This window comes from Silene latifolia, unplaced genomic scaffold (genome assembly GCF_048544455.1).
Source record: "Silene latifolia isolate original U9 population unplaced genomic scaffold, ASM4854445v1 scaffold_414, whole genome shotgun sequence".
Taxonomy (NCBI): Eukaryota; Viridiplantae; Streptophyta; class Magnoliopsida; order Caryophyllales; family Caryophyllaceae; genus Silene; species Silene latifolia.
The window spans coordinates 73,429-87,731 of record NW_027413337.1 but is presented as its reverse complement, the minus strand read 5'-3'; the positions used below and the strand labels follow the sequence as shown (position 1 = coordinate 87,731).

Sequence of the window (14,303 nt, the reverse complement as noted above, 5' to 3'; positions counted from 1 at the left end):
ATCAGTAGTAGTGTACAATGCTTCTAAACTGGTCTTCCTAATTTCTTACAGTATCCCTCTATTTCCTGATTACAGTCATTTGCTCTCAAAATTCTGAGGTAGCTTTTATATCTCAGTTTTGGCTTCATCCGGGGGCCAAATCGAAGAACAATAATCATAACAGTTTTGGATATGAGATGAAACAATGGGCGACTGTACCTTGAGAAACTCAGTAGATTCAATTAGTGTTTTATTTTTCCACAGAGAAGGCCCCTGGCTTAAACTTCTTGAATAGACCTTCCGTGGCCAAGTCTATTTTAGCTTCATCCTGAAATTAACAGATATTCCTGATAATGTCAATTCATGTTTCCTTTCTCCTAAACTGCCTAACAAATATTATGCTTGCTGAAAACAGTTTGCACACACCTTCCCTTTGAGGGTGATTACTAGCTGCCCGTGTCTCGATTTCCGGTGACAACCTTCAAATTAATAAGAAACGTCAACAATAGCAGCAGCAACAGTGCCTAAATCCTAAAACGGGGTGATGAACGACCGTAAAGAAAAATTATAGTTGGGTACTCCCAAAAAGTATGATCAAGCCTTACCAATGGACAAATCTGGGAACTCGATTCGAAGTGCAGATAAGGGTTGAGCAACTTCCACCTGTATTAGTAGTATAAAACAAAAGGTAACTAGATTAGCTCTATACAGTAACGGGGAAAAGACCAAATTCTATATTCTCAAATAGGAACGATGTTCCAATTCCAAAACCATAGCCTCACCATAACCTATGTTATCTCACACTGGCATGTCTTGGTAGCAAACACAGTTGGTTTTTGAAAATACTTAGGATGGCAAGCGTTTAGGTGTCAGACTAATTTTTTGTCCCATTTTTCTATATTCGTGTCTCTTGCCAAATGAAAAGTAATGCTTATGTGCAAAAGACCAAGTAACCAGTGCACTCAATACCTAGTTTTAAAGTCTGAGTAACATAGACAATAATTGCAACAAAATTAAACCAAGACTACAAGAGTAATAGGAATAAGAATGATGATACATACATCTGAAAGTAAAGTCGTCAAATACTTTGAAGAAAAAGGTTTTGGCAACAATAGAAGCCCATTCGAACTTGCTAGCTCAATGAGGCAATCCCATTCTTTGTCCAGCTCCGGAAGGTTTGTTGCCATAAGAATGACAACATTTTGACACTTCATCTACACAAGAAATTGTCATAAGCTTCTTCACACTAGTCTTGACATCCATAAGATTAGAATTGTAAAACAAGGAGGGTTTAAGACGGAAGATTATTGTTGTTGGAGACTTGGACCTACCAACATTGCCACAAAATATACATATTAAACACAAGATCCTGCAAAAGCTAGGAACTTGATTATATTATCTAAGGCAATGTCAGTTATAGTTGAATCTTTCAAACTCCATTATATGTCTATTGTACAATTGAAAGTGTGAAAGACAAAACTCGTGCAGGCAAGGAATTTGCTGAATCAATTTGCATTTATGATTGTAAGCTGCATGATTGCTAGCTAAAGTTTGCACATGAGAGCTAAATAACTGTGCTAATCTATCCTTTCCAAGAGGCGAATGGTGGCTGGTCACTCATGTTTAACTTAACTATATCAATGAGCAGTTGAAAAACAGTACAGGTGCCAACAAGCACACAACAAATATGAGATGATGTTATATAGTTCCACTGAGAACATGTTAAAATGAGAAAGCATGGGTGTGTACAGTGACAAGGCATCCAATGGCTCAATTTCACATTGCCCAGATCTCTTAACATGTCAGTGTAAAGCAGCCCTCAACAATGATATCTTGTCCATTCCAGAGAAACTATTTTAATTCACTTATAAGTTCCTACGCAAACTAAAAGCCATTAACAACAGTCAACAAACATTACCTCAATAACTCAAAGGCTCTCATCTACTCCAGTCAAATGTGTTGGAAGGGTTGGGTTTAGGTCTGGTCAATACAGGTCACATCAGAACACAGGTAGGGTCAGTATAGATCAAAGGTCGAGTGACCGGATAGAGGATGATTCCACAGCACCGAATAGTGGACGATTCCGCGACATTTAACCATGGTCGGGTCAGTCAGGCTTTTACATATCTATTCCCCACTATGATGAGGTTAGGGTGTCAGATGAGCAGAACCTTGCCCTTGCATTGAAAACAATAGGAGGCCAGTGCTCCAGAATGAAAATTGTATTGCTACGCCAACAGCTGAATGAAAATTGTATTGCAAAGCTATAGACTATCAAAAATGGTTGGAAATCAACGACTACAAAATTTATGTTCGGTCATTCGTCAATAGTTGGATTCCTTCTCAGAGATTGTAACAAACAGTATGGAAGCCCTAAAGATGGTGTCATGCGTGAATTAGATCACAGAAATAAAGTGAGATTGTAGGCTAGACACATCAAGACCAAAGAATAACGGGTCACTATTTTAAAAATGATACAAGAATGTTCAGTTCTCAACATACCAACGGCACTTGAAGTTTTTCATGATGCAGCAGTTCAGTGATGCCTTCTGGCAGTTGAGCCATCTGCAGAAAAAAGTGAGAGCAGTTGACACGATGCCAAACGGTATAGAACAGGCAGGTATAGGTATACTTTAATATACTATGCAACATAGGGTATGGTTGATGAGTGCAAGAAGCCTTGCTATTCAGTCCAAGACATTCACGAACGTCTGTGCACAAAAAACACTGAGCTTAAACACAAGATGAAGCCTAGCACCATGATTCATAAATTTACGACGTTAAAAATCTACAGATAACGGTTTTTAATCAGCACATCTTGACATCATTTACGAGCTACAAATCGCCTAAAATAATAATCTTTTGGTAGCCCTTGTTCTTATAATTATATTTTAGGACTGCTTGCACCACCTAGATGCATGATTCATAAATTTATGTCGTTAAAAATCTACAGATTATGTTTTTAATCAGCACATCTTGACATCATTTACGAGCTACAAATCGCCCAAAATAATAATCTTTTGGTAGCCCTTATTCTTATAATTATATTTTAGGACTGCTTGCACCAAAATGAGGACCGTCTAATGTGGCAGAAAGTATATGTTGAGGATCATGTCTATTATTTGTTATTTCATTCCACTGACAATCTATCGAATGTTCAAAACCAGTATGCTGAAGCAAGCAGCCGAAGAATTAAAAACATTACATAAGAAACACTTAAAGAACAAACAGGACTCGATAAAAGGACAGTTAAACCTGAAGTTTCATCACTTAAAATGCTTGAATACACAATACTACCCATTCCAATCAATGGGATGAATACTCAATACTACTCATTCCAGTCAACTTCACAATTCTTTGTCAAAAGCTCAACATGAGTGAAGCTTTAGCTCTGTGCTTTTTTTTAGTATATCAGTATCTTAATAAACAGTCAGAGAGAATAATTTAAAATTTAGTACTGAAAATAACGACAAATTCCTTTTTTGCATGAGGACTTGATGTTTCTCTTGTTTATAATCTAGCAAAGGTACTGAATCAAACAAGGTTCGATGCTCTCTAAATTTCAACAAAATGATAAGCCATGTATGATACTGCAGAAATTAGACAAAGGGAATGTAATAGAAAATAATCAACCTCATTTCTATCACCAGTGCACTGATAGCCAACAATATTTGTAAGATACTCTTCAAATTCTTCATCAGGAGCCTAAATAAAAAACAAATGGAGAAACATTGATGTGTATTCCTCCATCAGAAAAGCCAAAAGTTCCCTTGGAAAGTAATTCCACTCACCAGACGGACACCAAAAGCTTTTGCGATACCGGCAAGAGTAGCATCTGAATGCAATGGACCAATCCCACCATAGATGAATACCTGTAAGGAATATTCAGATTTTGTGAGCCTAAAATAGAAGAGTCACTCCAGAAATACATCGTTCTAACTTCTAAATATATGATCTCATGACTTTGCTATCAGTAAATCAGCCAACACTAGTATGTATATGTTTACCATTTCATTAGTTGATTTTTGTCGTTCAACACTTTCAGCAACAGAATCTATCTGCATTTATTGAGATTAAGAAAGCAACAATTAGTGAGGATGTAGATTAAACAGACACAAATCCATGCACTGACTAATTAAATGACACGAGGGAGGGAGGCCACCCATTTACAAAAGGAGATTATTGATCTATAGTTCAAAGGAGCATACTTACATCACTACGGAGGACATTGAATTGAGTTACTGCCCAACCAATAGAGTGAAGTTTTTTGCACAAGGATGGTCCCACAAGATCTTCAACTGTGCCGAACCTGCTCTATCAAACATGTTAATGACGTCAGAAAATTAAATGATCATGGCAAAGCAAACAATAAACTTGGATATTAAATATGGTTGAACATCATTTACATATAGCTCCATGATTACCAGGCACTAAGCTACACAGAATGCAATCACTGAATCATTGAGGCATAAAACCCCTGTTCTACGTTCCTGCTTTGGTCATCGAATCTCTATTTAGCAGAAATGTTAAAACCTCCGGCGAAAATTGTCCTTACAGTTAAACAAATCAAACTGCAAAAATGTATTGCGACTTAATTGAGTAAGGCGGCTGTGCGCTTTATAAACATACTTCGTAAAGAGGTACCACCATACCCTTCATCCCTCAGAATTATTAGCAAAAAGGTGAAAACCCCACATTAACAAGCTACAAAAAGATCCCAGTTACACAGCATATTCTCATACTTCACTACACGGAACAAGAAATCATGCTTGGCACAAGTTCTTTCACAAATTGGTTCTAAATCAACACATAATTATCCCATAAGACCTAATACAGCGCACACATGTGAATAAAAGATTTATGGAATGATCATTCGATAATAAAAGCTGAACAAATAAAACACTGCACAGGTAAGTAAATCACTACATGGATCAGGTCAAATCAAAAAGAGAAAAAGAGCAACAGCCTTAATACTCACAGTTAGACTAAGTAAACAAAAGACTCACAGGATCTCATCCCCAACACCAAGAACTGAAGCTGTTGGGATACAAGTTTGTTGAGATTCCGTGTTGCTTACGCCATTGCTCTGAGATACATTATTGGCTAGTCTCTGAGCAGATTTCTTTACCCTCCCCGCTCTCTCGGATCGTCCATCTGAAAGCATGTATGCTGGCCTATATTCTACTTTATCACCCGGGGGATTATTATCGCACAGCAACTCATTTGGAACCGTATCATATACACTTCCAATGGAAGTATAACTGTCCAAAGAGGTAAAGCGTTAATATAACTCTTTGCTTCTCGGATACAATAATGGTTTATCTTGAAATAATAGAATATTACCCTTGATCATATAGACTGCAGTATGGAACCTTTGAATTCAATAGAAAAGCCCAAACATCCCTGTCAACAGTCAAACAATGATCAGAAAGCAAGGATTTCAGGCAATCCTTAGAAGACAGCATCATTGCACAGTAAATAAACGGGGTAGTGGAAACTGTATATGTAATCAGAAGTTTATCTTATACATTCTTTAACTAGACAGACCTGTATGACCAATCCAAGATGGGATTCACTCTCATAAAAGCTGGCCACCCAGGAGAACTAGGGGAGAACAGCTCTTGTCCAACCTACAACATAACATACCACAATGAAGCATTGATTTGTTACAAGCTATATACGAAACACCAGTTCCTGCTAATTTTCTAGTAATAAGCTGAAAGCATGGTATGAAATTTTGTTTTGAAATTTGATCTCGGTATCACTTGTCACGCCCTAAATTTCGGTCTTTGCGTTAAAAATGCAGCAGATGCCACCTCATAATTCGGTCACAATAACCTTCAAACCTTGATCACTCGGTCCAGAATTGGCAACATAACTGATATTTAAAAACACAGAGGAAAGCTTCGAATTAAAATATTCAGTTATCACATACCGCAGTAGGATCGCCTATTCGCACGCCTAGAAAAATCGCTCTGATAGGACTAGTCTTTAGTAATCCCTCCAGACCAGACTTGAAATCTTGGCTGATGATGTCCAATTGTAAATTATATCTGCTCATTTTAAAAGTGAAAAAGATTAACAAAATGCTTCACGAAATACATGAAATGTCAGCAATAGAAAGTGAAATTGGGAAGAAAAGACGGAAACCAATATCACACAGACAAACTGACTGATGAGAAAAAAAATCCACTCTTACTTGGTGGCTGTTTCATAAGTGAATGAATTGATTTCGGGAAATGCAGAAGTGCTTTCAAAATAAATAGTCCTTATTGGAAATTTGCATTGATTATAGGTCAGTTCCTCATCACAACGCATTCGCTCCTTCATGTGCAGATAGTATCCAGCTCTGAGTAGATGTAACAACACCTGAAATTAACGCACTATTAACATTGAGAACACAAAAATAAATGAACGTGTTTGTTTTCTAGTTTATGAGAACCTACAGTAGAATCCTTCCCGCCATTAAAACTGAAAGCTACCTCTTCAATACTGCCATGAAAAGAATTTGGTAAATATAATTGTAATATAGTAATTAGAAGCACGGTGAAGAATAAGATGGATATGAAACAAACACTGTAATAGATGCAAATACGCAGCATGGTCAAGACAGATTTTGTAAAGGCAAGACCCCTTAATAAAGTCACCTAATTCTATTCTATAAATGGCTATTGTTTTATGACAATTGGAACCCTTTATGATTCAAGAATTTATGAAAGAATATTTAACACAAAAGTAAATGATGACCTAAACACTAAACAACAATATTTATTTTATACTCTCTATCTTTCCCAATAGGGATTTTGAAAAGCGTAAACAACCTATTGGTATAGCGGAAGTAGTTTAACTGAATCTATTTGCCATAAATTAATGCTCAAAATTAGAGTTCAAGAAGTCAAATTTTCCCTCCATTCAAATCCACTTTTCCCTTTTGCTTTTTCACATTTGTCAATGCGCATTTTGTGTCTTTTATATCTTTCATTATATATTAGTAAAAATTAAATTAGTAAAAATTAAAGAAGTTTGATATTAATAATGTACTCCTAAAGACGAATAAACAAGATTCCACATGGATATAATGATATATTTTCTCTTATAGATTGTCGAGAATATTGAAAATTCTCCTTAACTGTGAATAGTGTCCAAAAGAGATTGGGGAAGAGTGTATTGAAGGGAGGGAGTATGTTTTTAGGACAAAGGTAGCAAGAACATACAATTGCTCAACATTCTTTTTCTTCTATGCAAATTAACAAATCAGAAGAATCGTCAAAAAAGGTAAAGAATTAACTTCAAAATTGGGAACTTAAATAAGAATCTGTCCTTTTGTTATTCGCTGTTATTTTCGCAAGAGTAAGTATGTTTTTACCACATTAGCAAAGGTGGGCATTGTAGCACCCCTAGAAGTCAGTAAACTCAGACACAAAATGGGAAAATGCTGAACATTAATATAGCGACCTCATGAAGCAATTAAAGAAACAAATTGGTGTACTTCTACTTGGTGCCTGTCGCACAAAATTTAAAAAGCAAACATAGTCCGCATATTTTTCCGCCTAAAACTTTCGTGGCTGAAGAAAGTGCGTTGAGGCAACAGTGAGGAACAACTTACGGGTTTAAATATTAGCTAACGTAAGCAATGCATTTCGTGGGTGCATTCAATAATGCATGATTCGGTTTAGTTCACCATGAACGAAACAAGAGAATCCTACTAAAATGGCCACTCTAAAGAAAGGTGTTAAACTACTGTTGATCCTAGAAAAAATCCCCGTGTCGTTACTAACTTACTACAAAAACAGATTGTGATTCTTCAGTTAATCATATCATATTCGAAGAGGATCTCAGCGACTACTTGCATACTTTCTCGGCTCCTTAGTGCATATTGTATCTTGTTCTCAGACATTTTAGCAGTTGCTATAATGCAATATTTCCAGTAATTCACTGCTTTTTATATGGGCAAGAAAAGCCAATCAGTGAATTATTTTCATGCCGCCTATAGCTTAAAAATCATTATAAAATTTACTTCTATAAAGCTTATAGCTTAGTTTTCGATTTCCAATGGATCCAAATACTACGCTACAAAGAGCAATGCAGAGACCATCCACAAAGTCCAAGTGCTTACATTTAAACTGACTAGCAAGATGGGGAGTCCTGGTTTGATCAAGTAAGAAGAAACAGACAAAGAGACAATATCTGATGATTCAAAAAGTTTCGGTTATATTTATACTACCTACCATGTTGAACGCACAATCACAACCTCTCAGAACTACCATTAATTTTCCATAAACATCATCACAAGTCTGCCACACTTCATTTTGGTATGCAAAATTAACCAGGCTTCACCATCACCTCTCGGATACGAATCTAAGGCATACTCATCTTGAGAACAATACTCCTCAATTGGGATAACAATATGTGATGGCAACATCAATAGACACAAAACCAAATCTAGTAGCCATTGATCAATGATCCCTAATCAATGTCATTCAACTAACAACAAAACAGCAATACATACCCTTTTAAATCGACGTCGAACACTAGAAAACTAAATCAGCATAATCACAATTGCATGGCAAAATAAAGATTTCAGAAAATGTCATACTTGTAAAGAGTAAGAGCTCTTTGAATGACATAAACAGCGTTATTGTACTTAGTCTTCAATCTTCTATCATCAGAATCAGTAATTGCTTTATGGATCTCCATAATTAGTCACTGTAAGCATCAAAGAGAAAGAATCAAGATCAAATCAATGAAAATAACAAATGGGTTATTTGCAAAATTCAATGGGTTGATGAATGATGAGCTTACAGAACAAAAGAGTCCAACTTTACCACCAGATTTCAACCAAAATAATATGAACCAAAATAATTAAAAAATAAAAATTGGGGATGTAAATAAAGACAGATAAGGAAGCAGATATGTCATTCACAATCCACAGGTTGAGGTTGTTTATCTTAGAACTGCATTTCAAAGGAAACTGCGCCTTTCCCTTCTTTATTTGTTTTTTTCTGTTTCTAAGCAAAATTAATTCGTCATTTAAAAATACGTAATGGAATAGTCAAAATTCATGAACAAACTTTCGAAGTATGTTAAGTGCAAGTCTTCTCAAAATCCTCAATTTGGTTCGAGTGTTAGGTATAGATGGGAATTATACCAACGGGTTGGGAGGGTTGGCTCAAATACAACACAAAATCTCATTGAAGACGGATACAAGCTGAAGACGAATAGTGTCCGTCTTCAATGAGATTTTGTGTTTAGATAATCATAGCCTGATAAAAATGTCGACAATATTTAGCAATACGTCTCGGCGAATAACGATTGAAATTATAATATGTAGATACATTATATTATCTATCTTAATAAGAGGCCCAACTTAAGTTAAGAGTACTTCAATTATTTCAAAGTAAATTACTTAAGTGGTATCGTGTTGATAATTGCGCAATCAAACATTATATTATTAATCATATTTAGTTTGACTGCTTTAAACATGTTCAACATCAAATATTTTATAAGATGGTTTACTCTAAAATAGCCATCAAAAAGTCGTACTCCGTATTAATCAAAGGAAGTATGCGAAACGCAGAGGACATTCAAAAGCCACTGTTTAGATATGACTCGGACAACACCCGGGCTTGAACATAGTATGGTTTTAATTTCGAACCCCTCCCCTCGAATCCTAGAATCGTCACTGTAAACACAATTTTTTTCTTAAACTTCTACTCAGGCACGGTGATAGAGTCAAAGAGTGTCGGCCTAATTAGGTAATTTTAGTTGAATAAACTTGTCACAAAGCCGGTTTTGAGTGTTAATCGTTCTATTTACCGGCCAATCCACTTTGGTTGTAATTTGGGTCAATTGAACTTGTTTTTGGCATTTGCATCTCAAGAGTAGTTGAAGTGTTTCACGAGGATAAGTTGAGGTGAAGAAATCGTTTTTGTACAAGCCGAATTAGGTGTCAAACCCGAGCCACGGTCAACTAAAGTGAAGAAGGAGAGCCAAGAGTAAGCCAAGAGAATAAGTGCAAAGTCAAGAGAAGCAAACAAAAGGAAAATGAAGCCTTGGAATGCACAAAGAAAAGCCAAAATGAAGAATTGAAAACTCGATTTCACAAGGGTCAATTTCAAACGAGTATATCTCGAGTTCCAGACCTCGTATCGACACAAGGCCGAGTGGAGATTAAAGCTTGTGATCTTAGCTTTCCAACGGTAGGTCACATGTTTTATTTGAACAAGAAACGAGGGAGATATGGCTTTGCGAGATTGTGATGCAGGCTGAAACCGGAGCCTCCGGCCTACACCGGAGCCTCCGGTTTTCCCCTGATCATTACGACGGGTTTTCCCTTTTTCCTTTCCAAGCCCATTTGTTTGTGACCTAAAAAGGAGGCTCAAGGGTATAAATACCCACTTGTTTGGAGATCTAAAAACCACCTCCTTACCATTAAGATCTCATGCTTGGCTTTAATCTTGTAATAATTAAAACTTAATCTTTCCTTAATTCATGTTAATCTTTCTTCATTTTATGGGTTCTAAGCAAACTATGAAAGGCTAATCTTTCTTTACTTGGTGTAATTTGATCAAAGTATCCAACTTTGATGTTGTAAGACTCCTAAATCTCTCTCAATTTATCTATTGTTCTTTCCTTTGTTCTTAAATTCTTATGTTGAGTAGATGAATGTATGAATTGATCACTCTTGCATCTTATTTACCCAACTATTGCAAATTCTAGAGAAATGGTTTAATCTATCTAGAATTGTTTGGAGCAAACTTGTTGTATGTTGATTTGGTTTAAAGGATTGATATTTCAAGTAGGAAATTACATGTCTTTTCTTGCTAGCATGGTTTAATCTAGTAGGATTTGATTCTAGCTTACATCTCTTGGCAAAAGCTTCATGCTCAATTCTAGTTTTCATTCATGGTTTAATGAGTTGTGGTTGGGAATTGAAGGACTCACATATATGGTTTAATTGTGTGTGTTAATTTCTTGAGATGATAGTATTGGATAGATAACAATAGAGAGAAAAGAGTCAAACTTTGTCATTGTTGGATTACTAAGAGAAAATTACACCAAGTCTTTCCCATATTTAATTGTTGCATATCTAGTGTTTGTTGTTTTGCTTCTATGATAAAAATTACATCTTTACTTTTCCTTATGCTACTTCAAAACCAAACTTTCTCCATTTATGTCATACTATATGTTAACCATTGTTCATAATCATTGTTTGTTGATAAACATAATTAGTAGGTCTTGATTGTGGTTAGTATCTTGATTAGTCCATAGAGTCCTAATTAGTTGCTATATAGTTAAAATTCAAGTCTTTAGTTCAAAAGTACTTCCCTTGGGTTCGACCCTAGCTTGCCAATTTACTACCTTATTGCTTGAAGTTAGTAAAGTTTAGTTAGGCTTATAAATTGTTAATTTGGTAGTTAATTCTAGTATTACGACACCTAGTTTTATCGCTATCAAATTTTGGCGTTGTTGCCGGGGAATGCAACGTGACTAAAACTTGAGTTGTGATTTATGCTTTATTGTTCTTATTTTCTTGTTATTGTTAAAAGTAAGTGGTAGTTCTAATCCATCTTGTTTAGTGTAATGGTTTATGCCTAGTTCCCAACAAGGTGGTGAGTTCACTCCAATTGAAGAAGACGCATTTGGAGCATATTCTTGGTTATTCACCAATCCTTGGTATCAACGACTACGAAGGTAAGAACAAGTTGAAGTGGAACCATCCACACCCCTTTCGGTTGATCCCATAGAAGTAGAATATCCAACAATGGCTATATACAAGAACCGTCCGGGATATCCGGGCAAGAAACTATGATACTCAACCTCTATGCATTGCCTACCCACCCATGGGAGCTAATGCAAATTTCGAGTTGAAGGGCTACTTCATCCACAATCTACCCAAGTTTCATGGGCATGCGGGGATAACCCCAACCGTCATCTCTCCGAATTCCATATGATGTGTGAGGGTGCTATACCAAATGGTGTCACGGAAGATCAATTTAAGTTGTGAGCTTTTTCATTCTCTTTACTAGATGCGGCAAAGGATTGGCTATTCTACCTTCCACCGGGTACAATTCGTACTTGGAAGGACATGAAAGCGACATTTCTTGAAAAATAATACCCCGATTCAAGACATAACCATGCCAAGAAAGCCATCACTTCTCTGGAACAAGATCTAAGTGAAAGCTTGTATGAGTATTAGGAAAGGTTTAAGAAGTTGGTTGCCCAATGTCCTTACCATGGGCTAAGTGGTGATGATCTTTTGGTTAACTTTTGTGACGATCTTACTCAACAATACCAAATAATGGTGAATGTCGCTACGGGTGGTGGGGTTGACAATTACTTTGTGGCGGAGGCAAATGAAATCATAGATATGTTAGCCGCGAGCACAAGAAACTATGGGAGAGGCTGAGGGTCAAAAACTCTCCACTCAATTGAAACACCCTCCCCTTCCAACCAAAAACTTGAGAAGACCGTGGATGATCTCACCAAAATGGTAGCTTAATTGATGGGAAACAATCAAGGTGGAGGACAAGGATCCAATGTAGAGTGCAATTATTGTCAAGGTCCACACCCAATGGAGTCTTGTCCCATCATGGAAGAACAAGGGATAAGTAAGGAGAATGTGAGTGTCATGATGCATGGTAACCATAATTCTAGAAATCCAACCGGGGGAGGATACTACAAATATGATCCAAATGGCAACACTTATAATATCGACTCAAGGGACAATCCAAATCTTAGTTGGGGAGGGGATACTTCAAAGAGTTTCCAAAATGGGCAATTCAACCATTTGAGGAACCAAAATTCACAAGTTCCCAACTCAAATTACCAAAGAAACCACAATTTTCAACAAGGAAAAGGAGGATCTTTTCAATTTGGAAACCAAGGTCACCAAGGCAACCACAAGAATTTTCAAGGAGGTGGTTCCTCCTCTCAAGGAAAGGACGAATTATCCACCAAGGAGATGTTTAAGATGCTTATGAAAGGGCAAGCCGAGACAACTGTGACACCCCCATATACCAAGGAGCCTTCAGAAAACCTTCCATAACATATAAGGACATCACCATCCCGGTTGCCCGAGGTAAGTAATCATCAAAAGTCGATAAAAGAACAATTACAGTTATATTACAAGTGTTACATCTAAACTATTAAAACAAAGGTACAACTCGCCAAGCTATAGAATTACTTCTGACATTACTCGTGAGGACTCATCCCAACCCGGACTCCAACTATCATCCAAGTCAGCACCTGCTAAGACGGACTGCTCACCATAAGGGATCACGGCAGACATACAAGACAAACAAGACAACCACACAAGGTCAGTAACTGAGGTAAGACATAACAATCAACCGTCACATAATACAAACACAACCAAACACACACCCACAGTTACACCCACTCCAATCAATCTCCGTCACCGACTGTCCACTGGACCAGCCCTGCCAGTGGGGGACCGCAGTCATACCCACCAAATCCCCGCTCATCATACCGAGCGATAACCCTGTCCCATTAATGTGCACATCCCCTCCCGTGACGGGTTTTACGGAGGGCGAAACTAGGGCGTGAAGCCACTCCCGCAAGTGACTCCACTCAGTCGAGGACGCACCTCGAGAATCACAGATAATCAGTCACAAACAGCTGTATCACAACAACGACGATCACAACGACAAAAACAACAACCACAACAACGACAACAACAATCAATGACAACAACCGACACTCTAAACACCCAACAGAGACTGAGTAGGCGAACCTGCCTTTAACCAAAAGCAGCAATTCCTCGATCAACCATACGACATCAACCAAGCAAGCAATACCTATACAAACAGTATACAAGCCTATTACTACCAACACAACCTTACAAGGAACAACAAAGACAAAGATGATGACATACCTATGCATCCTAGATCGGCGTTAAGACCGCTACCCGACTCAAGCAACCCATCCACAAGGCACTGACATCCTCAAAGGCTCCCATGGAAGGAATTAAGGTGAAGGTAAAGGAAGGAGGCGACATCTAGGTCTGAAGGAAGGAGGCGGAAATGATTCACGATTTCTCGAAACACGATTATAAACCCTCGCTGAAAAGACGCTACTCGATCGAGTAACCCACTTACTCGATCGAGTGGCCCCTACTCGACCGAGTACCAAAGCTACTCGATCGAGTAGCCTCTACTCTATCGAGTACCACTCACTTCTAAAGGCAATCAAGGCACAAGGTAACTCCGGCACACATCACTAAGGGTTATTGCCTGCCCCCGAAGGCCGGTCAACGTTGGTCAACGGGTCCCTAAAAGGACGGGTATTACAGTCTTCCCCCCTTA

The 14,303-nt window shown here is 37.6% G+C and overlaps 1 protein-coding gene across 1 annotated transcript; it reads right to left on the bottom strand.

Annotated features, from left to right (window-relative positions):
• Window positions 1–5: 5 nt before the first annotated feature.
• Window positions 6–9,077, bottom strand: LOC141639485 (uncharacterized). Its single transcript, XM_074448597.1, has 17 exons — window positions 8,782–9,077; window positions 8,576–8,685; window positions 6,426–6,471; window positions 6,179–6,348; window positions 5,915–6,032; window positions 5,527–5,609; window positions 5,323–5,382; window positions 4,986–5,240; window positions 4,192–4,288; window positions 3,987–4,037; window positions 3,771–3,851; window positions 3,613–3,684; window positions 2,482–2,544; window positions 1,041–1,193; window positions 585–642; window positions 406–458; window positions 6–307 (listed from the first exon to the last, which is right to left on the bottom strand). The coding sequence occupies exons 2-17, from the start codon at window positions 8,674–8,676 to the stop codon at window positions 230–232; spliced, it is 1,539 nt and encodes a 512-aa protein (XP_074304698.1). The 5' UTR covers window positions 8,677–8,685; window positions 8,782–9,077; the 3' UTR covers window positions 6–229.
• Window positions 9,078–14,303: the final 5,226 nt, after the last annotated feature.